Source organism: Sphaeramia orbicularis, chromosome 20, assembly GCF_902148855.1.
Source record: "Sphaeramia orbicularis chromosome 20, fSphaOr1.1, whole genome shotgun sequence".
Lineage (NCBI taxonomy): Eukaryota > Metazoa > Chordata > Actinopteri > Kurtiformes > Apogonidae > Sphaeramia > Sphaeramia orbicularis.
Genome location: NC_043976.1, coordinates 6,744,756 through 6,771,664, shown reverse-complemented (window position 1 = coordinate 6,771,664; position 26,909 = coordinate 6,744,756). Strand labels below are relative to the sequence as shown.

The 26,909-nt window shown below is 41.3% G+C and overlaps 1 protein-coding gene across 1 annotated transcript in view; it reads left to right on the top strand.

Annotated features, from left to right (window-relative positions):
• The window catches only part of nrp1a (neuropilin 1a), a 68,398-nt gene that overhangs the window by 19,912 nt on the left and 21,577 nt on the right, over positions 1 to 26,909 (top strand). The window contains 6 exon segments of the mRNA XM_030123359.1: positions 812 to 993; positions 8,343 to 8,467; positions 8,470 to 8,569; positions 11,218 to 11,373; positions 14,491 to 14,657; positions 24,722 to 24,877. Coding sequence (XP_029979219.1) covers positions 812 to 993; positions 8,343 to 8,467; positions 8,470 to 8,569; positions 11,218 to 11,373; positions 14,491 to 14,657; positions 24,722 to 24,877 — 886 coding nt within the window.

Genomic DNA, 26,909 nt, shown 5'->3' with positions numbered 1-26,909 from the left:
AACTCCAACTCATTTAATTTACACTCTTAACACTACAGATGCCTGTAAGCGCACATAATAACCAGAGGTTGTTTAGACCACCCTCGTTGGGCAGTCATGCTTATTTCTTCTCTAGAAGCTTAAATTTCACATGCCAGATTCTCTGTGCGTATATGTTCTTGCTCCTAGTAGTCCTGTTTCAAAACTGTTTTCCTTCTCTGCTCCTTAAACTCTGCACTGAGTCAATTAGGCATCTGCTTCCCACAATAGCCGTGGGTCTGAAATTCCATTTCAATGTGAGTTTAGAGTCTGTGTGTATTTAATAGATTTAACACCTGCTCTTTCGGTGTACCACCTTAAGCCAAAGGCCAAAGTATAATCACTTTAAGTTCCTTAAACAACTGAGACACACACACTTTCAGGGATATTGTATGGTCATACAGGAGATAAACAACACCTCAGCTGAAGTTCTGTAGTTAAAACTGTTACGTAAACTTGACCTCAGTGCTGCTGGGAGCACAAAACCCCTCTTGTGTCTTTGTGTCGGTGTATGTGTGTGTACGCTAGGTCAATATAATGAAACCAAAACCTGCCCACCTGTTCCTGTGTTTTAACCTGAGACCTAATTAGTACACAGTGTTTTATTTCCACCACATTACCTACACAATATGTTCTGTTGTGCTGTGTTTATGTTCTCCTCTGTGTATGAATGAGTGTGCACACCATCATACACCGACAGTATGCACTGAGTAAAACAAACCCTCAACCCTAACCTGACCCTGGCCAAACGAAATGTGTAAATGATGCTTACCTTTCTCTTGTCTTCATTCAGGTATGACTACGTGGAGGTGCGAGATGGTGTGGATGAGAGTGGTCAGCTCGTCGGGAAGTACTGTGGGAAGATCGCGCCCTCACCCGTCATCTCCTCTGGAAACCAACTCTTCATCAAATTTGTGTCTGACTATGAGACTCACGGAGCTGGTTTCTCCATCCGATATGAGATCTTCAAGACAGGTGGGTGGTCCGACTTAGTTCATGCAAAATCAAGGAAAACACATAGTACTAGAGTCTTTATTAGAGTCCACAAACATTATAACCTTGGTTTATGTGTCATCTGGAGTAATGGTCCAATAAGAACACAGTTAATGTATGACACCTATTTGCCTTTTTGAAAACATTCCTACAAAAACTATTTTCATAATTCTTTACTGTTGCTGGTGTGTTTGTCACACACTGTATGAAACAGAATGAAAGTAGGAGAAATATGTCTGATAATGGGGCAAGAAGGAGCATCTAATTTCATGCTTTGTTTGTAGCTTAGTCAAAGCATCAGAGCATCAAATTATGCTATTGCAATATGGCAAGCAATATGCTCCATTCAAAACCAATGAGTCATGGGCCCATATGTTCCATAATTGTAATGGTTTTGATCTACTGTGAATTTTTCTTTTTTTGTAATAAGGGCAATTTGCTAAGCATTGATTTAGTAAATCTTGCTTCAAGTATAGTCAGATGGCAATCAAGAGCAAGAGGATGATCAGTTTTAGGTTCCCTCTAATCTGTCTAAAACTAGAATTAAGACCTGTGGTGGTGCTTTGAGTTAAATTTCAGATATAGCAAACCACAGACATCCTTTAGAGGATGTCTATCCTTCAGAGGATGTCTGGCTTATCAGAGGACAACATAACAAAAGTTTCCTGTTCCTTAGCTGTCGTTCTTTTGTTTGGTCTGGAAGCAGGAGAAGGACAACACATATCTAGACATTGACTTGTAGGCAAACAGGTGCTGCAGACTCCACTTTCATTAATTAACCTTAGCAGCAGTCTGTGGGACGCCCCCCCACCCCCCCCCCCACCCCCTGACCTCAGACATGATGAATAGCCCTGCAAGGTCCCTCTTTTCTTTTAATCTGGGCTAGTTGTGTGTCTGTTGACGTTTGTGTGTTTTGGGTTTGTGCATGTCGCCATCGCAGTAGGGCAGCTGGTGGAGTGTGGGTCCATTTATGAGATCAAAGCGTCACTCCACCCACGACACATGCAGACTCATCAACACACACACTGCCTCATTCCTCTTGATAGGGTGCTGAAATCCACTACATTCTTCTCATGAGTAGCTGGGTATTTTCCAGTCCCATCTATTAGGCAGCACTGATTATAAATGAGGCTTGTTGGAAGCCCAGTGGTGGAGAAAATGCTGAACATGCTCATAGGGCACTGACATGAGGAAATAAAAATCTTGGAAGAAATATTCTTGTAAATTAATGTATAAAAGACGTGGACACATCCACTGGTTTGTGAACCACCTTATTTGAACCCCTGATTCTAACACTATCACAAACTCACACCAGTCACACTGCCAGCTAAGGCTGTAATGCTAAAGACAAAGTAATACTATTATATTTTATGGTAATATCAACTTTGTGTAATTTATAAACACAGTACCAGGCTTAATATGTGTCGATGTGGGGTGCATTAGAGAGACGGTGCAGTATCAAATTCATAATAAACAGTAGCTGAAGTAGCTAACAGGAGTTTGCAGGGGAACAGAGCCTAATCTTCATCCTGGAGTTTGGAGCTTGGAATTGTTCCCATTCCCATCCCCCTGTTGAGAAAAGTACCATAGGTGTTTTTTTTTTTTTTTTTAACTGCCACAGTGGACCTAGTCTAGTGTTATGTTTTGAATTTACTCCATATTTTGACTACTGCAGCACAAGCTGCCGCCAAGAACGCTGCTCCGAGATCAATTAATGTCCCTGTTTGTTAGAGTGAGAAAGAGAACCAAGCAGAAAGAGAGATACAAAGCTAGCTGATTAGCACAGCTTATCAACACGCAGGGTATTAGAGAAAACATTGTGTTGGCTAACACATGTAACGTTAATGATGATACACAGATGCTCTGATAACGGATGGAGGAACGGGAGGCTTTGTGCATGCCAATGAAGGGAAATGCAAAGAATGCAGGCTGTTTATCACTGTGATTATGGGCCTGAAGTTCAGTGGAAGTCAACCTCAGGGACTGGTACTGACTTTCATCTCTAGTTAAACATAAACAAAGGTCACATGGAAGATAAATGTACCCACAAAGTAAACACATGTAAACACCTCTCCCTTTAGGGGTCATATGCAAACATATACACATGTGTTTATTCATACTGGTTAACCCACTTAAGCTGTAAACTATGTAAATACACTTACACACACGCATTCCTACTTACTGGCTTTCATCAGCGGTAGTCTGCAAAGTGTCTAATTGGAGGAGAACAGGTTGTTTCGCAGCTCTCTGTGGCCACTTCCACATCAGTCTCTCCTTCTCTCCAGTCCTCATTCCCATCCAACCATCTTAATTAGCATGGGCTATTTATTTTATAGTCTGCAAATTGGCAGCCTTGCTTCACTGGCTGAAGTCTGGCAAGAGACAGGAAGAGCAATGGTGGGGAAGACAGAGATAGAGAAGAGGGATAAAGCAGAGAGAGAGAGAGAGAGAGAGAGAGGAATATTTGAACTGAAGGGAGGAGATTAGCAAGATGGTTGTGTTTGTGTATGTGTATGTCTCTTCAGAGGCCTTTGACTTCTCGGCAGAAATGAAATGGTAAATAAAAAAAAAACAGTGCAGAGATTTTCCTTGTATTGCCTTATTAATATCCAGTAGTGTGAACAAAAATCAGTTATAACAGCACCTAAACCAAGTTGAGGTGGTATTATCCTCCAAAATCATAGTGGTATTGTTGAAGATGACAAGTGGTGCTTATTCTGTTATATGACCATATCTCTCTTGCAATCCTCAAGTGTTTCTGGAAGACATCTATCCTCTTGAGTGTACACATTCATGCACATGCGCACATATACAACATATGTTTTCTTTTAACAGCTCACCACTTTGCTTTGAGCCACATCAAGGCTGGCTGAGGGCCTACTGAAGTGGGCGAAAAAGCAGAGATAGAGCCACTGGACCCCCCCCCCCCCCCCCACCCCCACCCCCATAACACAAACTCATCTCCATTTCCTCACAAGAATGACTCAGTCTGTTTGTTGGAGGGAGCTCTAACACATTGCCTGACTTTTTGCTCTTTTCATGCAATATCCTTGTTTATTATGCCATCATGATGCGGGTGCATTTACTCCAAGCACACACCTGTAAAAACACTCCCAAAGTGCGTCTGTGTGTCAGGTGGGACGTATTTGAGGGTAGCTTTCATGGACGGCACGCCTTGATGCCACAGGTCACATCTGGCATGGAGACTGACTGTCATCACAAACAAAGACACACACCGCCCTCATGGAAACCTTAAACAACACATCTCTTTAAGGAAAGCCACAGGGAGAATACCCCCTCCCTCCAATTCCATCAGCAATGTGTCATCGTTCTATGAAGGGGGGATTGACACGCACAGTCAACATGTTAACTGCTATGTCAGTGGTGAATTACCTCAGGAAGAATGCTTGGGTAAATGTAAACCCGCCTTTCCATCTGCTTCAATGACTGACATTTCGCAGACTCCAGTTAATGTTTGATTTTGTGTTTAAAGAGTTAATTTTCCACTGGCGATTAACCCTTCTGTTAGCGTGGTGGACAAAGTGGAGTTGTGTGGGGAGATAATGGCTGTAAAATGCTGGGTGGCGTGGGGTCGGGGGGTAGGACTGGCCTAATAATCAGCCCGAGAGCAACATGGAACATAAACAGTGGTGATTTACTTTGCAGTCCAAGAACAACACCTTCAGCCCCTATGGCTCCGGCCACTAATAACCCTGACAAGAGAGAGGGAGAGAGGAATGAATGTATGGAAAAAAGAGAGAGGGTTGGAGTTTGCGGAAAGAGGGATACATTTAAAACTGAAAATAGCGAGAGGCTGTCACACTTAACGCCTGTTCCTTGGCGCAATATTGTTCTAATGATTAACGCCCAGCCTCTGGTCTGCTTTCAGCACTTAAAGCAACAGCTTAATAGAAACATAGAGGACAAGTCATCAGGGGACTAACATTTGAAAGGAATCTTGCTCCCTTAATGCTGGAACCATATTTATTTAAGATTCATAATAAATCTCTAACACTAACAAAGATTGAAATCAGATCTCCATTAAATATCATTTTGCCTGCAACAACTTGTCCTGTTAAACAAACTGTAATCACTCAGCGAATGAGTCAGACTGACATTTGTTTACTCCTCCATCCAGAGGAGAAGGGCTCGGTGTAAACCAGAGTTAAAAGAATCCATTACTGCTGGCAGTAAATGTTGAAGCGCCTGGTTGGAGAAGCTGGTGAATGTTATGCACTGAAGGTTACTTCTTTTTTTGTCTCCCCTAACTTCCTGTTGTAAATTTGTCTCTTTGTATAAAAGCAGTGTTCGGCCTGTAGGGTTCACCGTGGTCAAACTATTTATTTTATCACAGATGAAATAAAAAATCGTGTGTTTTGTTCCTGTACCTGAGTTGAGGCGTTTATATTTACAAAACCCCATGCTTTCCATTTCATTTCCTCCTTCCTGTTCTTGCTATTGAGTGGATAAATCCACCAAGACACAACAACTGCAGTGACTAAACAAGGGAGAGACAGGGAGTGAGAATGGGACATGCAGTTAGCATTTGGCTGACAACGGGATGTATTTGTCTCCTGAAGCTCCCTGTCAACACAGATGCATGCACACGTGCTGTTCGTACAGACAGTGCCATGGGAAAGCATGACTATCAGTGAATGCTTCTCACACAGACATCAACACAAGGCATCCTGGGTGTAGAGAGAGGAGACAGGGGACAAACACCCTCCCATGTGGAGGCAGTAGATAAAAGAGATCTGTTGGATGATTATCTCAGCCGGTGTGCTCTGTCTTCTCTTGCCACCTCATTTTGTCATGATGTCTTTGCTCAGTCCTGTTCTTGGGGGGGGGGGGGGGGGGGGGGGGGGGGGGCGCGGTGGCATTAAACACAGTCCACAGCACACAAAACTGACAAAGGTGTACACTGGCCTTGGCTCAGCTGCAGTCATGATCATTCAGAAAGAGCTGAAAGCATTGACAAGATCTTTAAGGTAAATAAGGAATATGAGACAAGAGTACTTCATTTATGCCTCCAAACTTTACTAATGTTTTGAACATTCCGGACTAAAGATGTCACTAAACATTATTAAAGCTGTGTGAGTGCAAGCATGGGTTTTTATTCTGTGCCACTTTACAGTCTGGATTTTGTCAGGGTTTTAGAGGGAACCATTTCCAAAAACCAAATCTGTTCTGGTCAACTGCTGAGCCGAGATAAGGGTCACGGTGGAGCCTGATGAAATGGATGGCGAGTAGAATTTTGAGCCAATATTCACAGGAAATTCACCACACTGACCTGAATTGCACTTGCTGTCAAGAGCACTCAGCGACCACTGGCACCTTTTTCCAAACATGTGGCATGCATCTATAGTACCCTCCCCCCATAAACCTGTGTGACATTTCTCCTAAATATGATGATGTAAAGTGCAGAACGGCTGCATCCAACAGCTACCCTCTCATCCCAAGGGAACACTCTCTTTTTCCCCATAGACTCTTACCATTTTCTAGGGGTAAATATGATGGGAGGCTGTGAAATTAATGGTGCCCACTGTTCTCAAAAAGCAACACTTTCACCGCTGCACTAAATGTCAACTCTCTTTAGAGTCATAACGCTGCCTGTCATGGCTTTCAACTTACAGAGAAAGAAAATCTCTCTGCCTCTCAGTTCATTCAGTCCACTAGTGGACAAGCTGAAGTAGGCTTGATGGTCTTGAATTAGAGGCCCAGTAAGAAGCATATGTGTGTGGCAGTGGAAAAAGCAGTTTGCCACATTCATTTAAGCTACAATGACTGGAGCATGGAGGCTCTATCTTGCGAAAAGTCCCTGCAATTTGGGTTTCGATTGGCCCCATCTGGGCCCATCATGCCAGCTGTCAAACTAGCATGAAAATGATGTTATCCTGGGCAAATTTTGCTACTAATGGCACCAAATAATTGCTCTGAATGACAGTAGCACCTTTTTTTCATGATGTTTTTGTGTGAAGCGAGGCTTGGTAAAACTCTAACCTTGTGTTTGAGCCTGCATAGTGTTCATGTCTTAATGTGTGTTGCTTTCATTGGAAAAAAAAAAAAAAAAAAAGCATTCCTGCAGCTGTTAGCATCTTTTTTATAACATGTCACTCATTCTCAAATCATAATCTGGGGCTTATGATGCTCTGAGAAGTGGCTAACATGGGGAATGTGTTAATGCTCCTCATCAGCTGAAAGGCAGCTCTCCGGGGAGCTGTGAATAAATATTTTGACTTTTCCCTTGTATAAAATTCTGTGCGTGTTGTCGAATATGCAGTCATTGCGTTCCTTCACTTACACTGTAATTTTGCTTGAGCACCTCTCATATGTTTCACAGACGTATCCTGATGAAAACTTGTGAAAGTGTGTGTGTATGTGAAGTCTTTATAATGTGAATCAAGCTGTTTACACATCGTCCCCCAATTTCGTTGATAGAAGCCTTTCATTAATGTTTATTCTCACATGCCAGATGCTTCACAAGTTATAGATTTAATACATGTGCAGTGATGAAGGACTGTGGCCAAATGAGAATTTTAGGAAACTATCAAGAGATCCAAAGGCAGTTTGAAATGAAGAAAAAAAATAATTAAAGAAAAAGTTGTCTCTCATTCTCCACTCAGTAGACCAGTGTTTTTAAACCTTGGGGTCGGGACCCCACGTGGGGTCGCCTGGAATTCAGACGGGGTCGCCTGAAATTTCTAGTAATTAATAAAAATAATTTTAAAAAGCGTACTAACAAAAAATATGTGGCGAGTTGAGAGAGAATCACAAAACATAAAAGACATGACAAACTCTGAAGCTGAAACTGAAGCACTGTGGTAATGTTTATCTGTCAAATGTTCATTGTGGTTGGTTTCAGATGCTGCAGCTCTTTCATAATTCATAGTTTGAGTTACTGTTTTTTCAGTATAAGTAAAATTCTCCTTTTGTGCAGTAATCTCAACCTGGCTTTTCTGCCTTCGTCCATAATAATATACATTATATAGACTAAATACTGTCTAAAATTAATGTTTATTTGCGACATAGTATAGCAAACTGTTACATGATCCAAAAAAAATTAATTTTAGCAAAAAAAAAAAAGTCTCTATTTTGTACGTCTGGGGTCGCCAGAAATTTGTGATGTTAAAAATGGGTCACAACCCAAGAAAGGTCAGGAACCACTGCAGCAGACCATGTGAGAGGTGAAACTTCACAACACCAAGTGCATAAAGACACCTTTTCACAGACCTCTTAAAGAAGTCATTAAACAGAATCACCCCACTCCCTCCTTTGTCACTGATTCTCATCTTCTTCCATGTCATTTGCCCGCCTTTTTTCTCTTTCTGCAGGCCCTGAATGCTCCAGGAATTTCACCTCCAACAGCGGTGTCATAAAGTCTCCTGGTTTTCCAGAGAAGTACCCCAATAATCTGGACTGCACATTCATGATCTTCGCCCCAAAAATGTCTGAGATCATTTGGAGTTTGAGAGCTTCGAGCTGGAGCCTGACCCCACGCCCCCTACTGGTGTGTTCTGCCGCTACGACAGGCTGGAGATCTGGGATGGTTTTCCTGGAGGTGAGCAAGCAGTGTTAATGGGCTTGGAATGAACAAATTAAGGGGAGATGTTAACAAACAGGTTATTTTTGGTGGAATAGTATTGTATCTACCTTTTTGTTGAAGCTACCAAAGCACTTCACAAGTCAGGTTTTTAGACCAGCATAAAAAAGAAACTGAGAAGATCAGCTGTCTTCAATGAGATGAGAGAGAAAAGAGTTTGCTATTTTTCCAGAAGAAATGAACAGCTTTACTCAACATGATACCATTACCTGGGCCTGTGTGCTAACTGCCTTTAATAGTCTTGGCAGGGGTTCAAGAGTCTATCATCATGAGCATAATGTTTCATCATTTCTCAATGGCAAACACTTGTTGATTATGAGTATCTACCACCCTTCCTTTTTCTGTCACGAGCCACATTGTGTCACAGGATTTGTTAGTGTCTGCCCTGTTGGGAATCAGGGGTCTAATCTAGGTCATGATGTTTAAGTTTCTGCTTTATGGCGCCTTGAACACATAAAGAATGCAAACCAGACTTGCAGGATATACCTCTAAAAGGAATTTCCTTTAAACATATTCTTGTGTTTCCCACCAAAGCAGGCTCATTCATTTGGAACTGAATCAGGAAACAACAGAGGCTGTAGCACAAAATCACATAATGAAATATTACCCTAAAATAGCATTTTAAAACCTATTAAAATCAGTAGGTGAGAAGTGATAGAGAGTGAGCAATGTTCAAAGCAATCCTTCCAATGCTGAGATAAGGCTTTGAACTCAGTGAGTGAAATCACCTCTTGAAGTTCTCAGTTTTTCTCCTGGCTATTTCAACACAGAGTGCAGACAAGATGAAAGCTTTTCTCCTCCATCAGAGGCTGAAAATCGACAGAATTTTATCTAGTACTGTTCACCCCTGTTCACATCAGTATTCTCCTCTCTGGCATTCCAAATGATAAAGCTTAGTTGTAAATCAGGGCACTTTTTCAAGTGAGTTTACGTAAAGTTCAATAGTGTCAGCACTCACGTCTTCGAAGGATTCAAGTGTTAAGAGGTGACCTCAGATTCCAAAAAGTTTTTCTGCAGCTTATTTGAATATTCTCCCAAAAAGGTTGGATGTGTTTCATTTTCGACATTTGTGTTGATTAAAGAGATGTGAAAAAGCTTTGGGAGTTGTCACTTTATTATCATCTTTTAAAACATAATTTTGCACACAGCCACACCTAAATAAATTAAATATGCAGACATCTCTCTGTTCTTCCAGTTAGAATTATGAAACAAAGAAGAAAGAGGTATATAAATTTCCAAGAAGAACTGAACAACAGCATAACGTTTCTGTGGCAGCACACCCTTTGCGTGTTGTGTGTGACAGAGATTCTAGTATAAAAATAAGCCATGGGAGGAAAAAAACTGTGCCGGTACCCATGGTGCCTGCTGGATCAATAGTGCATTAGCACAGGAGGATGGAGGCATGTTAGCCATCAGGGTGTGGAGAGGTGGGAGATGTCCAGGCAAACGCAAGCCTTGGTGAAGCACAAGGGAAGATGCGCTTCTCCTCTCCCCTGCCTGTGTAAGCACACCTCAGTGAACAAGTGCTGTGAGGAGCAGCCTCCGCTCCCTTGTTCTTTTTTTCTAGGGAGTGCAAGTGCAAGCAGAATGGAAACTTCAAGTCAGAATTCTTTAAAATTTCATAGACCTGGGGAGTCATGCAGATAATCCGGGAGATGACATTTTGGTCCAAGCTTTAAAGCGCACACATACTGTATACACGCATATACACACATGTGCAACAAGCACCTGACTTACGAAGATTAATCTGAATCACACCCTTGCCCCATGGGTCCCTGTGGCCTGGCCTTTGCCTTTCATGTCAGGCTAGAAGTGGCATGTTTGGATGACAGGGAGGTAGAACTGTCACTCTCCGCTGATCACAGCATTACTAATCACAGATAAGCTGCGGGTCCCTGCACGCCAACAGGAACACACACTCACAAATGTTCATGGATCATAGAACACATCAGAAGCAGAGGGCAAGGTCATTGTGCTCTCTTGCTCCCTCTGTTGCCTCCCCATCATTCTTTGCCATGTTTCTTTGCCGTCTAGAATTCCTGCTTCCGACTTTACCCATTTTCTATCTTCATCTGTTTCCTCATTCCTCTTAGTCAGCTCACTGGAATGTGTCCTCTTTGTGCTTTGATTGCACTCTGTCTGTTTACCCTTTGTCTGCACCTAATCTTCATTTGTTCGGTCTCCATCACAAAACTTATCCTGCCATAGTTGTGTCCTCCTCATCTTTGTGCTACATCAAATAATAAAGCTGGGTACAGGGAAGACAGGAAGTCTGAGGAATTTACAGCCAGTAAATAGACAGAGACCATGACAAGGTGGCACTGGAGGTCCCTCATCTACTTTGCTCTTTTTGTGTTCAACAGATAATCAGGCTGGAATTCTTTCTTTTAGAGCCTTTTCTCACGCTTTGATATGGTTTAGGGTGAAGAAATGTAGCCATACCACACTGACACACTAGTTTTAACACCTCCAAAGGGGGAGGGCTGGTGATTAAACCCATGTGTGACATGGCTGTGGCAAACAAACAAATATTGAGTTAACCCAACTTTCACCTCAGTGATGATGTTTGTATTGTCTTTCTCCCGTGTCTTGCTTTTCTCCCTCAGTTGGACCATATGTAGGGAGGTACTGTGGGCAAAACACTCCAGGCAGGATCATATCCTACACCGGCATCCTGGCACTGACAATCAACACTGACAGCGCTATTGCTAAGGAAGGCTTCTCTGCCAACTTCACTGTCATCGAAAGGACCGTTCCAGAGGGTGAGTTGGCATAACAAAAACACCAAAAATCTAATGGACATAAATGTAAGTGAAGTAGAAGCAGAGTTTGCAAAGAAATGGAGGTAAATATAATCCGTATAAGTGAGGTAATGAATTTAGAATTAATATAGAGTTGTTCAGTGGACGAAAAGTTGGAGAAGACTTCACATTCAGGTGAATTAAAGGGCAATAAACTAACCACCAGAGGAATATTAAAAGTATGAAGCAGATGTTGTCTGCAGTTGCAGCTACACAAGATCGTATTATGACACATTCCCTCTTGTTAAACAAAGCTTAGAACTTATTAAATAAACACCTCCTGTTTTTTCATTTGGGGAATGTGTTACAGGGTAAACGTCTGCCTCCCATGGTTTATGAGACCTTGTTTTTTAACACGTGGGCCCAGACAGACTCCAAAAAAGCAGCTTCCCCACTAGTTAGCTTTCTAAACTCACACACCACCCCCAGGGCTTTTACATGCAGGATCGTCGTCACGGGGCTCGACCCCCCGACCCCATTTTGCAAAACGCTGCAACTAAACATTTCATTAAGGAAGACGAGCGCTGGTAGGAGTCATAAATCTGTCCAGAGGCTAGACCACCCCAGATCCACACACACTCAGTCAGTCAGTCTTTAAAAGGCAATACAGATGGATGACATTCAGCAAATCTACTAATCATCTCCAAAAGGATTTTGTCTTGCCTAGAGGGAAGACAGACACTGAGCACATACACAACTAAAAACTAAACAGCCCCTCCTCACAGTAATGAACCCAGCGTTGATTGCTGATGTCATTTCTTCTTAGTTTCCTCAGAGTTACTTGAATTGCTTTAATCACTCATCTAAGATCAGATTACGCAAATCAACTTTTCATGTTCATCACTGAGAGGCACGTTGAAACGTCTGACCTGTGATCAGTAAATACAGTATTTTGGAGTTGCTGGGTCTTACATCAGTTACTGAGACATTTCAAAGCTGGAAGAGGAGCAAGAAAATAACTCCAAACTTTGTGCGCGCTTTGCCAGACTTGTTCCACTTGAATCATTCATAATCCCCTTATGCATAATACACGGCGGATTTTCTCGCTTTTGCATTGCGAGGGGGAATGGTACACTCAAACTGAAAGCCACTGATGAGAGGTGATAAGGTGATGAAAGAAGGCCTTTTCTTTTGTTCTTGTCTCATTTTTCTCGCTCTCATTCCCTCCAATCATCCTCCTCACACATCCATCCCCCCTTGCTATCTTCTCAGATATCAACTCTGCTTTGGTCGGTAACCCACATGATCAGATACCATCCTTAGCAACTAACAAGAAGCTCTTTGTGGTTTTGTTGATCACAATTTTGTAATCTAGATTATGTGGGTCTTAGTGCAAAAGTTTGACAAGAGCAAGCAGTCTTCTCAAAGTGAGGCGACGATAAGATTGGATAGGTGTGAGACAGTTTTCTCAGCCTCACACTGGGCCCATGTGAATGCATGCATATGCAACCAGACATTGACACTGTTAAGCACAAAACACACACTGACCCAGTGACTGCAGTGTATTCGCAGTGTAGCAGATGGGGAGACCATCTGTGGTTAGCTCTTAGGTAGCAGTTTCGCAGTCCTCATCCTGTGCCCTCTGTATGCAAGTACGCCTCAGTGTCCACACAAGCAGTGTGTGGTCAGGTTTTTGGAAAATGTGTGTGCTTAAGTCAGTGGTTGCCTTGTGTTACGATAACCCACAAAAACTGACAGTGAAAAATGATCTTGAACTGTACTGAAAATAAAAGCAGCTGAAAACTACATAAACTAAAGTGACATAGAAATATAGGTAAAATCAACTTTGTTTTCAACTATTTACAGATTTACTGGATGCTACCTACTGAGTTTGTGCTGTAGGTTCAAACATTTTTACATTTCTTTATTGGACATTCATTTGTAGTTGTGTGCTGCCCCTTTTTTTGCATAAAAAAGGGACAGAGGAGAAACATAACTCAGGAGTGAATGAAGGAGTTGGATATAAAAGATAACCCAAGTCTTGTGTGTACGAATAAGTAATAATAAGAGTAGTAATGCATGTCATTTATACATATTGCACAGGCTGTTGTCATAGATGTCGCTCATCAAGACAAGTCTTAGTCTAGTTGTCAAGTCTTGTACAACAAGTCTTACGAAACCTTTAAATCTAAATGGAAAGCAAGACCCAAATGAGAAAGACTGAATTAAAATAAACTTAAAAAAACAAACCAAAAAAAACCGCAAACATATAAACTCTTGTTTGGAGAAGCTTATGCTTGTGGTGCACTGTCTACAGAAAGAATAGTAAATAATCAATAAACAGAATTGGTCCCACTGTGTGAGAGTGTGTCTTTGCATAGCTCTATGCTGTTGTGAAGTTATACGACTCCTGCCCACATCAAAAGGTGAAGTCGTTCATTCTGTGCATTGCTACAGCTTCATCCACAGCGGTGTCAGTACGTCTGACCTCTGGAGGTTAGAGGGGCCACCAACCCCCCCCCAAGCTGACCTAACCTGATCTTTAGCCAGGGAGACCTCAAAACGGCTGCCCCATGTCAACACAAACAAGAGAAGCCACCTCTTGTCTTTGGTGGTGAAGCCATTAAGTTTGATATATTGTCCCAAAATACAAATACTAACCGTACCTAAACTTACCCAGGAGACCAAGTTGGGGGAAAAAAGTCACCATGTGCTAAAAAGATAAACTGTCCTCAGGGATGTGAAGGAAACAGATCCAGTCAGAGGAAAAAAATAACTCAAGTGAAAGTCACTTTAACGCCTAATACAGGCATAAACTTAGCCCACACTGAATGTTTTATGAAGACATTTTTACGTCTTAATGTGGAACGCTTCTATCCTGCTTCCATTAAAAAGTAGAGAGAGAGAAATAGAAAGGGTTTAGTGAGGCGTTGCTAATGTGCCGCTCTCTTCCGGCCAGAAAAACTGAGTGCGTGTCGTGTGGTGTCCTCCTCCCCAGAGAGCAGCTCTGATTCTGGTGGACACAGAAAGAACATGCAGGGTACATTTTCTTGCTTTCCATGCTCAGAATTCAAACTATATTTTACTCACTTCCTTCTTTTGCATTTGTCTCTTTTCTGTCCTCATCCCCGTTTGCAGACTTTGACTGTAGCGACCCTTTGGGAATGGAATCAGGAGAGATAACGTCAGATCAAATCATGGCCTCGTCTCAGTACAACCCCAGCTGGTCCCCAGAGCGTTCCAGACTCAACTACTATGAAAATGCATGGACACCAGCAGAGGACTCCAACAAGGAGTGGATACAGGTAAATTAAAAGAATAGATTTATGTGCAAATATGACTGATGACTGCATAAACGTTTCAATTATTGCAATTTAAGACCCATCTCACACTGGCAAAAAAAGTATATTGAGGATATGAAGGAAAATTGGAGTCCAACTTTGATGGCTTTGGAGATGTTCAGAACAATGTTAAAGTAGGATTGGACATTACCTGGTGGCTTTCATGGTGTCTGTTTTTCAAACTTCCCATGTGACTTTCATGCCTTCAAACCCAAATTTCCAAATTTTCTTGGGTAAGGTTTTTGTTTTTTTATTACTTTCAACTAGTTTGAAGAGAGCACAAAATATGTTGTTATAAAGCCAGATCTTGTTGAATTGCTTATGACAATTTTGAATGAATACTTCATGAAGTAGCCACATTAGCCCACACATCTCATTACCGTGTAGTGATTATTGGTCCCATGTTGGCTTCATTTTTGTAGTTGTCTCACAATGTGATAAATATAAATTCATCAGAAAAAAAAGATGTTTAAAAGTAGGGCTTAAGAATAAGAGTAACATTAACTTTATTATCCAATCAATTTTTATGACCTGTCAAAATTGCACTGAAGACATTTTAATGTCTAAAATTCAGATTATTGGATTTTAGACTTTACATCATGTGAAAAGTTAGCAACAGCAGAATAGACCAACTCACCAACTGTCTACAGTAAGTTTTTTGTAGGTGAGTTACAGTCTATGGGTGTATGCAGTATTAGAAGTGACTGCTGCCTGCTTGAAAACAGTAGGAGTGTTCTGTGTTCATCCTTCAGTGTGTAGAAGAGCAGCTTCCCTGTAAAAATGACACAACTCAAAAATGTTGATGATGAATGTCATCTGTTCTAATAGACCTCCAGCTGGTGGTCCAAAAATGTCCTCTGTCTCTGCCTATCTATCCTTCTGTCTGTCTGTGTTTTCCTCTCCTTCTGTCTCCCTGCCCTACCTGATAACTTTCCTTTCCCTTGATAACACTGGCCTCCTCTGAGGATGCCGGGATTCATTCCAGGCATCCTGTGTGGTTACACACACTCAAGCACACAAACAAGCTGTGTTATATTTTCTTTTATATCAGTCGGCTTATCTGCACAAAACAATCATCACCCACTGACAGAACTTTATGTGGAAAGATTAAAGATTTAGTTCCACTGTCCCTAGATGGGGATACGTCATATACAGTCTACATAAGTCTACACACAACACTAACCCCACACTGACACAGTTACCTAGTATTTAGACCATGTTTGATTTATTAAAAGAAAGCCTCCAGGCCTTGTAACTGCCCAGACTGTTTTTCCTTTTTGACTGTTTATCTACAGACTTTCACTGCTGAAAGTTTGGCCCCAGTATATTCCTCCGGGGATGTATAATAGAGCTGACCTGAAGCCAAATATTTGCTTGAGGAGGACCATAAGCAAGCTTTTCCTTTATTATTGCAATGAAAACATTGTCCTGAGAGCCGCTGTTCCTCCTTCAGACTAATTTAATCAGTGTGAGTGTGCATGTGCGTGTGTTTCAGCTGTTTTCTCCCATACTTGTGTGCACTCTTGGCTTTATGGGTGAGTGGGAGGGTCTGGCGGGTCCATATTGTCCTGCAGAGGAACACAGCATGTGTCTGAGTGGATCAGGAAGAAACATGGCCTCCCATAGCACTTCCTCTCTCCAGACTGTTGCATGAAAGCATTTGTCTCTCCGATGGGAAAGGCCATTGTTCATAGTTAGATATGCGTGTTAAGGGTAACAGCACAGACTTGAAAGGTACTCTACCTCAGTTTGCCTCTTTGTCGATGGAAATTACCGGCGAACATGATGATTTGTTGCCACTCAAGACTTTCACTGCTATTGATCATATTGAGGATTTGATTTGCCAGTAAAATCTGGATTTTTAAACAGACATGTTCTAATGGACATGCTGACTTCCCAATACTAATCACATCAAAATACTGAATGGCGCTCTTCTGATTTCTAATTTCAAACCCAGCAAATGAGCCAACTCTGCGGTTGCCACATAATTTATGTTTTCTGAGGAGTGTGATGCACTTGTGCTGAGCACTCTGAGCAGAAGCCCAATTATCACAAGTGGTATTAAAAGAGAGGAATTCTTCATTCCTCTTAAATTAGGCCTGTCCGTAATGTGCAACAAGCTCAAACTCCCTCGCGGCACGTACAAATCATCTCAGTGCACTGTCAGATGCATAGTAATCAATTCATTATTTATTTCATTATCATTCCCTGACTGCAGTTGGAGGCAGACAGTTTTATTATTCATGACAGGGGCCTTTTGATACTTGGGCATTTTCCTTCACTCTGTTTTCCTTCTTTTTTGCCAAACATAATCCAGATTTGTCATCCATTTTAATGCTGCCTCATTCTGATGCATGGCAGAGGAGGAGGAGGGCAAGATGCTAGAAGTCTGTGTGCTCTTCTCTGCGTAATTAGATTGGTGTGGTGTGGTTCAACATTGAGTGCTGGGTTAGCCAGGTCATTAATCAACCCTTTGGTGTACACAGAGATGGACAGATGTCCTTCGAGGGGGTTTGCAGTTTGAGAAGGGAGTAAAAACACAAGCAATAATCTGTCAAAACATGCTTTCATTTCAAATTTCTTCAATTTTCTCTCTTTGTATCACTCCTTTCCTCCATTTCTTCTTCTCTGTCCTCTTGAACATGCAGAGCTACAGATCTACATCAAGGTAGTGGGCGATTTGTGTATTTATGTGCCAGTGTGAGCCATGGTTATCTTTGAAGCTTAAGAGATGAGCAGCGGGGATCTATGCAGCAGGTTGCAGCAAAAATAAATGAGAGTACACCCTCAGAATATCCAGTTTATGACTCGACCCTCACTTTATGAACTGGTTTTCATAGGAAAACGAAGGAAGGATAAATGATTTGTAGCACTGTAGAGGAAATACCTGCATCTGCACAACACATTTGTCTCTGAAGGGAAGGTATATTTTTTCAGACGGCATGCCAAGGTTCTGAAAACCAAGGGTTCCTGTGGGACCTTGGCAGGGAAAATTGCTAAGAAGCTGACATAGTGTGGAATGGGTTTGTCAAATATGCCGGAAAACGGATCTGATGGCCACCAAGAGTCACAGCAGCATTTGACTGATGCTGTAAGGGCAGGACTGGATCTCTATCAGGCAGTTGCCATTGATTGCACATACACACTACATGAATAATTTAGACTGTCTTTGAGAAAAGCCAACTGTCAATACCTGAAAGCCTCACTCTCTACTGAGCAAAATACAGCACATGGTGTTCCATATGTCAGGTCGGAGTTGATTTGCTCTCCATACTGTATCTATAATTTAGCTGCAATGGCTCCTGCCATTATCCTCAATCTTCCTGCCAATATGTAGTAGGCTTCAAGCCTGATTGCTTTATCAGTATTTATGCATTACCAGCTTGTATTTGTCTCTGATAACCTATATTGTTTAATCATGAAAGAAGATAGTGGGCCCCTTTAGTCCTGTCATGTGCTTTAATCATGCTTGTCTGAGAGAAGAAAGCTCTGAACATGAGAAGCATATCAGTGTTTGTTTACACAGTATGCTTCTTTATCTGCTGCATGCAATTGTAATCCCAAGGTAAACTATTCACAGAGGAACTTGCCATGTTATTATTCCCTCATGTGGAGAAAGGCAAACATGGAAGCAGTGAAACCTGGACCACTTAGCAAAGATAACAGGTTAAGTTCCTTCGTCTGACCGACCAAACAACCACTAATTGCACATTTCCTTGTCGAAAATGCCACTCTGGCCACTCTAGTGTTTTTTTTCCTGAGGTGCAGAGGCTAACGTCAGATGCTACACCAGCATGCTCTACCATATCCTGTTTCTCCTCTTGTCCAAATATGCTTTCAATTAACTCAGGTCAATGAGTTGCAGAAATGCCCCCTTCATTGCCATTGTCTTGCCTCTCCACTTTTTGTCCCCGTTCCAGGGCTTCCCACTGCGCAGAGTGATGAGTAATTAGAATATGGACTGGTAATTAACAGCAGCTTCTCAGTTGATGAAGTCTAGTGAAAGCAGAGGCTGGCATGCGTTGTGCTGGTGAGATCATCATCATGCCGTACAAATGGAAACAATGGCTGCTGTCTGTGCCTGGCTGCTCCCAGGCCTCGCTCTCAATTGGAAAATCAATGAGAGGATAGAGACCCACACTCGAGCGCACTAACCGAAAAAAAGCAGGACTAGAAATCGAAACATGAGGGATGGCATGATGTAATGAAATGAAACAGTGGCGCATATGTACCTCGAGACAAAAACTTAGCTCAGTCGTAATCAGTGTCATTTTCGATGTCTGCGCTACAGACAAGGTAAATGCCTTAAAGCCCCTTAGTCAGTCGTCATCGCTTAACGGTCATCCGCAGCTGTATATCCCAGGATGGGATCATCAGGCAGTTTCCAGACGTGACATACTCTCAGGTCGCCCTCCTTTCCGTCCAAAACACTGCTTCTTAGTTTCATAATCATTACTCAGACCCTTAGTCATGTGTGTGCCAACTATGGGAATGACCGTGGAGTTAAAGTCTTAAAGATGATTCATAAGAAAGGAAACCAGACAATTAAAATCCTTCCTCTTACAGCTGTGACTAAAACCTTTAATCACGTAGCTGTATACATCCAAGCCCGAGTGCACTTCACATGCACAAACCAGACAACCTTTCATTATATTATAGCTGTCGACCCACCTATACATCCCTCTTTGTCAGAGAAACAGATGATAAGCGCATGGGAAGACATGCATAATTTAATGCCACCAAAGAGGTGTTGGGGGCTAAAAATAAACTGCAATTCTGTCAGGTGAGCATTGTGATAAATGGAAGGTCGTGAGAGGAGCTCATAGGTCCCGCAGCATTTTGAGTAATACAATTTTCATGAAAGAAGAATTAATTACACTTTCAGGTAATGGAGCTATTCCACCACATACTATAAAATTGGTGAACAGATTGCTAAAAGCTGGTTTAGAAACACTGCATCTGCTACTAGGAGCATGTCTCTTTGCCCACATAACAAAGTGTCTGCATGTCAAAATCACAAAATGTCACCTTTCTCTTATTACCATACAGAAGACATTATTATCAGATTTTCAAAAGCAGGTGACTTGAGACTTTGTAGAATGATTCCAGGCCATAATTCTCCTAACTATACTATCCTCTGAGATCCATAAAACATTCCCAGACACCATTTTCTGGATGTGGGCCTCTGTCTATGTCTACCAGCTGGGTTTTGACTTTGGAACAGAGGAGTGCTCCATTCTTTTTCACCCTCGGCATTTCTCTTGTTGTTTCTTTGGTGAGGGGAAAACGAATAAACTCATTCCCTAGAGGCCTCAGTTATTCAGTCAGCAGCCCACACACACACACACACACACACACACACTGGGAAGCTACCTCCCCATTGCTTTCCTCTGTTAGGGAAGCAGAGAAATGGATTTTAAAAAAGTGTTGGGTAAACTTCTCCCACAGTACGGAATGCTGTATACAACTTCTTGGCAACTCAATTATAAGCCAATCAAGCAGTGAGAGACACAGCTTTTTCAAGCCTTTTGCCATTTCCTCCCCTTTCCTTCCCCATGCTGCAAACCACACATCTCCTCACTTCACCCACACAACAATGACTAGGCATCAGACTCAAATATGTATCATGTGGCCTTGCTGCACATCTGAGTCATACAGCACAGAGACGATCCACTGAGTAACGGATAGACCTAATGATCACGCCCACAGCTGCCAGCACTGTTGAGGGATAATTGGGAAATTATCTCTTCAAACTTGTACAAACACACATAAATACATAAATACACTGTCTGTCATTCCCCGTCATTGATTCCCACACACACATACATGAGCCTCATTCAAATGCCTGATGTGAATTTCAGTATGTTGATCTAATTGCATGCACACCAGGATTTAACTGGCTGATGTTACAAGCCTGAGCACGACTAATTCTTTTTCTGCCTTTCTGGTTTCATTAGTGTGTGAAACGACTGGAGCCGTCTACACTGGCTTGTTGTGAGGCAAAGGGGTTTTGAGTCATCTGTTTGCCTCACAACAGGAAGGTAGACTGAGAACACCCAAAACACACACACACACACACACACACACAAAAAAGCAATGTTTTTTTTTTGTGTGTGTGTGTGTGTGTGTGTGTATATATATATATATATATATATATATATATATATATAACATATTTAGGATTATACAGGAGTAAAAAACCTCCCGGGGGGGCAAGGACACATTGAAGACCAGCCCACATATCAGCCTGCTGCTTCTTTATGGAAAGATTCTGAGGCTGATTTCTTACCAAGCCTGGCATGTTTATGGGTCTGGGTGTGTGTCTCTCTAGATATGAGTTACAGTACCGCGTGGTAGCATGCCAGAATGTATAGTGTCATTTATCTATAGGTGGGCTTCAGTCCAAATGCACTCTCATAGGAGGAATATTTGGAAGAGACATACCAGTAAGCATCTTTCTGTATGATCAGCAACTCTCAAAATAAACAGGGCCAGATTAAGAGTCATAATTCACACCATTGTGCTCAGTGATCGAATCACCCATTAAGCGTGATTCAGCTTTTTGGGGCTGGATGACTAATAGTTTATCGTCTCAGAGTGATATATTTATTCAAGACTGACTATGCTTCTTGCGATTTCTAAATTTTGGTTATGTATATGGGTCAGCTGTCCATGGCTCTGAGCTAAAAGGAGTCCCACTAGTAATCATTATCTGGGCCTGTTTGTTTTTACTGTGGTCTCTGTGGTGTGGAATGGACTGTACTTTACATCCAAGTGTCCTGGCAGCCGGTCTTCTTTCCCTGACCCACGTAACCCCAGTCTGTTAGGCACAGTCTCTGCACTCGTTCCTCTGCTTCTAACAAGCAGCCATTAATAAATCATGCTTTGCTCATTACCCAGGCCCTGTTATCAAGCCGTGTCTGTGAAATTGATCTAGTCTGCACACTTCTTCACTCGAGACCCCATGTTTCTGTCCTTCACATTTTCCAAGGCATCACTGTCAGCGACTTGTCTCCCCTCACTTCTTCCTCTCACTCTGCCTCAGTTTAGCTCTTCATCTTTTCTCTTTCCATCCCTCCTGTTCTTTTTCATCATTTTCCCCTCCTGTGACATCCTGTCAAGGCTTAACCTGATGACACTTTTGGACTGAAGTTGCATATTCGGAATGCCAGAAGTTCCAGGAATTATAATGATTAAGTTTTCCTCAGCAATTTATTCCTGTCAGGGTAGAATACCCTGTGAATCAGCTTGGTTAATGGGACTCTAAAATTACCACAAACTGATGAAAAGAATGACACAGTTTGCAGGGAGAACCAAGCAACCCCCAAATTACTGTCTTTTAAATGAAGGCTTTAATTTACAAAACTAAAAAAAACCTTCATACTGATCTAGAATATTGATTAAAGCAATAAATCAGTCCATCAGTATGCTTCTGTTTCAGAGATCGTTGGAGTCTGTGCACCCATGAGTGTTCCCAATTAGCCCCACCACTCATTTCATTCCCAGAGGCTCTTCTTCTCCATTACACCTAATGAGATCCTTTTAAAGAAAACATCCTAAGGCCAACTCTTCCCATTAGACCTTTTTTAGGTAAGCCTTATATTTAGTAAGTCGCTTTGCCATTGGTCCAGATTGGAAAAGAGTCAGGCTAGTCGCATCACTGCAGATGTTGAAGATCTGCCTGGGTTAATATCCACCAGAAAAGGCCTCACTGCCATTCAGTGCTTTCCACAGCCAGTCCTGGCATATATTGCGGCAGCAGAAAGGGATTCAGCTCCTGCGTTATTAAATGGGAACTGTCTGAAGCTGAGGGGATTTTATTTTGTCTCTATTTGTGGACCTAAAAGAAATCTGGGACTTACTGAGTAAGCCCCCTGAGCCTGTAGACAGGAACAAACGTATTCTGTCTCTGTATGTGACTGTCTTTTTGTTAGTCTCCATCCATCCAAATCCTTTGACTGGGCAAGAGAGGGTGAGAGAATAGTGTGGTGGAACCTCATTTATTACTCCCATCTGTTTATGTCTTTTTAGTTCTGGAAGTGAAACGTAGATTTGAGAAGTAGGAATGACCTGCGTGCTGTGGCATGCACATGTTGCTCTCCTGCTCCTTGCTCCAAGTCATTAAGTGTGGCACTGTATATAAGGTTGGCAGACAAAGCTATCTGGCTCTGAGTGAAAGTATGTTTTTAGCATGGTGGAGACAGGCAGATTACCCTGGCTTTAAATTCCTGAAAATATGTCTGCATTCCCTCTCATATAGAGGATTTGACTATTGTCACTCTTTTTAACCCTTTAACCTGTACAGTATCAATGATCTCCTCTGTGTTGATTTAGTAATCCACTCAAGACTCTGGTCACCATCCATCAGAGCCCATCGCACATCAACATCAAAGGCCTTGTCTCTCATCGTGATCTGGAAACCTTTTCCACCAATGCCCTGCCTTCCTGCATCTCTTCTTTGCTTTAGTGGTGTCTGCACGCAACACCATTACTCCTCATTAATGTCAGCTCAGCCTGTCAGAGACAGTGTTAACGCTTGTTAAAACTAAGCCTGCTGCTTCACACACCGAGGAGTTCTTTGAAAGCCTTGCAGTTTCACACTTACTCTTTTCTTCTATTATGGATGGAGAGATGGTACAGTGGGGTTAAGTAGCCTCCTCAGAGGTCAGAAGGACCCAATTTGTTATCACTAGTGGCTGAAAAATTGTGTGTCCTAGAGCAACAAATAGTTGAGGCCCTCTCCAGACCTAAGCTCTTGTACTCAAGGTGCAAAAAAATAAGCAGGAGCGTTAACATGTCCAAAATGAGTTAAAAACATTGACTCTAGAAAAGAAGTGGACATAGCCACCAAGGCAACATGTCCTGGTTTGCGGTCTTCCATTTTCTGCAGACAAAAGAGACAAGGACTGCTGCTGCTCCTGCTGAGTTACTGAAATCCTGACCAGTGTTAATGAAGAAATCTTATGCTTGGTGCCACTAAAGAATTTTCCCGTCTTTTTTTTTTTTTTAAGTTATTAATATTGACACATACGCAGAGTTTGATAACAGTAATGCCAGCTTTACTTAATGTTTGCTAATAAGTACCCAAGCTAACATATAATGCTAACATGTAGCTGTGTTTCACTATCAGATCAGGTAGAACATTGAAGTACTCATAATCAGCATGAAAACTAGCGTAACAAAATCCATTGTGTTTGTGTAACTTCTGAAACACAGCTATAGTAACCAGGATAATATACAGAGCAGTGTGTGTTTGCTTTTTTCCTCTTGTCCTGGCAGTGATGGTCATGGTTGCAAACAGGCGTGAGACTTGGCAGACAGACACTGTCCTCCTTTACGAAGTTCGATGTAAAACAGTGTCTCTGCTCAGCATCAGGAAATACACTTTTCAACATACACTACAAATTTGAAACACTAAACATACATACAGACAGTGCTTCAGTTCTTGTCTAGACCCAAATGATTCTGGCTGTCTCCCTATGAAACTATAACAGCCCTTCTGTGATGTACCGCAGTCCATAATTACTTTATAAAGCCCTGCATATTTTAAACGCACAATATTTGATATTCAGTCTGTATCTCTCTTTCCTCTCGGCCGATTTTGATAATGTGATTGCAGCCCCTGTTCTATTCAACATTCACTTTTATCCAATAAGCTCTTGTCTCCCATCTCAGGAAATTAAGTTGTCATCCTGTGTCTCTTTCATTAATGCAAATATCATTTCATTGCTGTTTATTAAATTCCAGGTAGCAGCTGATGAGACTACAGCCGGAGTGATTCTGATATAGGGGTTATATTTCTATGACTCTCCATCTTGTCAGTGCGTTGTTGATATACACAATGCACTGAAAGTCTTTATTCACAAAAACCAAGAATAATTCAAGCATTTGAACATTTGAATTATATTTTATCTACCTAAGCCAAACTCCAAAAGAGATATCTTGCAACTCTCACAGCTCCTGTGAAATTTTGCACAAAAAAAAACAAGCAGCTCACTTGTCCCCCCCCCTCCTCTCCCCTTCTGCAGGTGGACCTTGGGTTCTTGCGGTTTGTCTCAGCCATCGGTACCCAAGGCGCCATTTCCCAGGAGACCCGGAGGACTTATTTTGTGAAGTCATACAAAGTGGATGTCAGCTCTAATGGGGAGGACTGGATCACTTTGAAAGAGGGCTCCAAACAGAAGGTAGGAGAGCCTTTCAGAAATTTTAAAACAACAGTAACGGCAGTATTTCAGCCACAATACATGCACTTTTTTGTATTTGTATGTCATGCAAGTAATTCAGTACAAGGCTTATTTACACATACTTTTAATATTGATCTAGATTCTTACACTATACAGTGAGTGGCTTGTGCAAGCCACCAAGCTGATGTATAAGGTAACATAATATGAATGGCTAACATACCATAAATAAGTCAACTTAGTGTTGAGTTAGTATTGAGCAAGCATCTACACAGCAAAAATTGGAGAGTTGTATCAACTCCCACAGAGTTGATTTTAACTCTTTTTCAGAGTTTATATAGGTCCACACTTTACAGAGTTAAATTAACATTTTCATTGGAGTTAATTATTTAACACTATGCCAGAGTTGCCTTTTTAATTCAGAAACCTGAGTTAATGTAACACTGACTGATTTAACTACCAACACTCACAAGAGTTCAAAAATGGTAAATGGACCGAACTTATATAGCGCATTTTCTACACCTTCATGGTGCCCAAAGTGCTTTACAGTTCCTCACATTCACCCATACACACTCATACACCAGCGGGTAACTTCGACACGTGGATAGTCGGAGCCAGGATTCGACCCTTTGGTCACTGGACAACCCGCTCTACCAACTGAGCCACAGCCGCCCTTCATAAGCTCACCGACCTGGGTTAAATTAACCTATATGGATTTATTATTTACACTGTCAGAGTTTGTCCTTTAATTCAAACAGAGTTAAATTAACACCATGAAAGTAACAAAAATAACACTCATTTTTCTTAATTTTCACTCTGAAAGTAGTTTTAATTTTAATCATAAAAAAGTGAATCTGTTAAAAATGACTTAAAATTCAATGTGAACAGGATGATTCAATGAAAGCTGATGCATTTTTTTAGAAAATTTATTTTTCCTCTTTTTTCTCTCAGACAGTGACAGTCTGATAGAAATTGCACAGGTTCACCTGGTTTGAAATGCAGGGGCCAGGCAAATTAACTATGAAGAGACGCAAAACAACACTTCTCCTGAATTAATTTCCACAGGCTTGACTAACTCTTTTCATTAACCCCAACCCTGAGTGACATTTAACTCACAGTGAGTTAAAACTACACTTTGAGAGTGAAAATTGACTCTCAAATGTTTAACCCTGAAATTTCAACTCTCCAATTTTTGCTGTGTAACATTGCACTATTGCATTAGCCAATGCCACCTGTGGCAATTACATTAGAATGAATTGACACAACTTGAATATACAAAGTTAATTTAGATAAAATATTAGTAATGTCAGTTTCATGAGTAAAATTGGTCAATGTGGCTGTGATGGTAAAAATAGCAGCTCCCGGGGACCTGACAGTATCAATCCATGTTTGTTGTTATGGTATTAACAACATGTATTATGTATTATTATGTATACATGTATGTATTATACAAGAACACAGAAATGTCTTTTGTGCATTTATGTCTGACCAAAAAACAATGATCTTTAGTAAAAAAAAAAATAAATAAAAAAAAAAAAATATATATATATATATATATATATATATATATATATATATATATATGTATGTATGTATGTATGTATAAAAAGTATTATTATTATTATTATTATTATTATTATTATTATTATTAATAATAATAATAATAATAATAATAATAATAGTAGTAGTAATATTACTATTTAAAACAATACCAAGGATTGTTTTGTTGTCCTCAGCTCCTCCTACAACTGCCATAGACAACAAATGAATAATTACAATTTATTTAGTGTCCTGTGTTAGTGACTGGGTCATAGAAACCACCCCTGCATGTTTACACTTGGAATATCCCATCTTTATAAAGCAGCCAGCTGAACTGAATTGTGGTCCTCACCATGTTGCCTTGAGCTCTACAAAGGGGGAATACCCAGCTATATGTACTTGAGTCTGTATCTCCCAACATGCAATTATGTACTTTGCTTGGGATGGTAATATACCCACTGCATGTGTAAGTGGAAGGTATTTACAGCTCAGACTG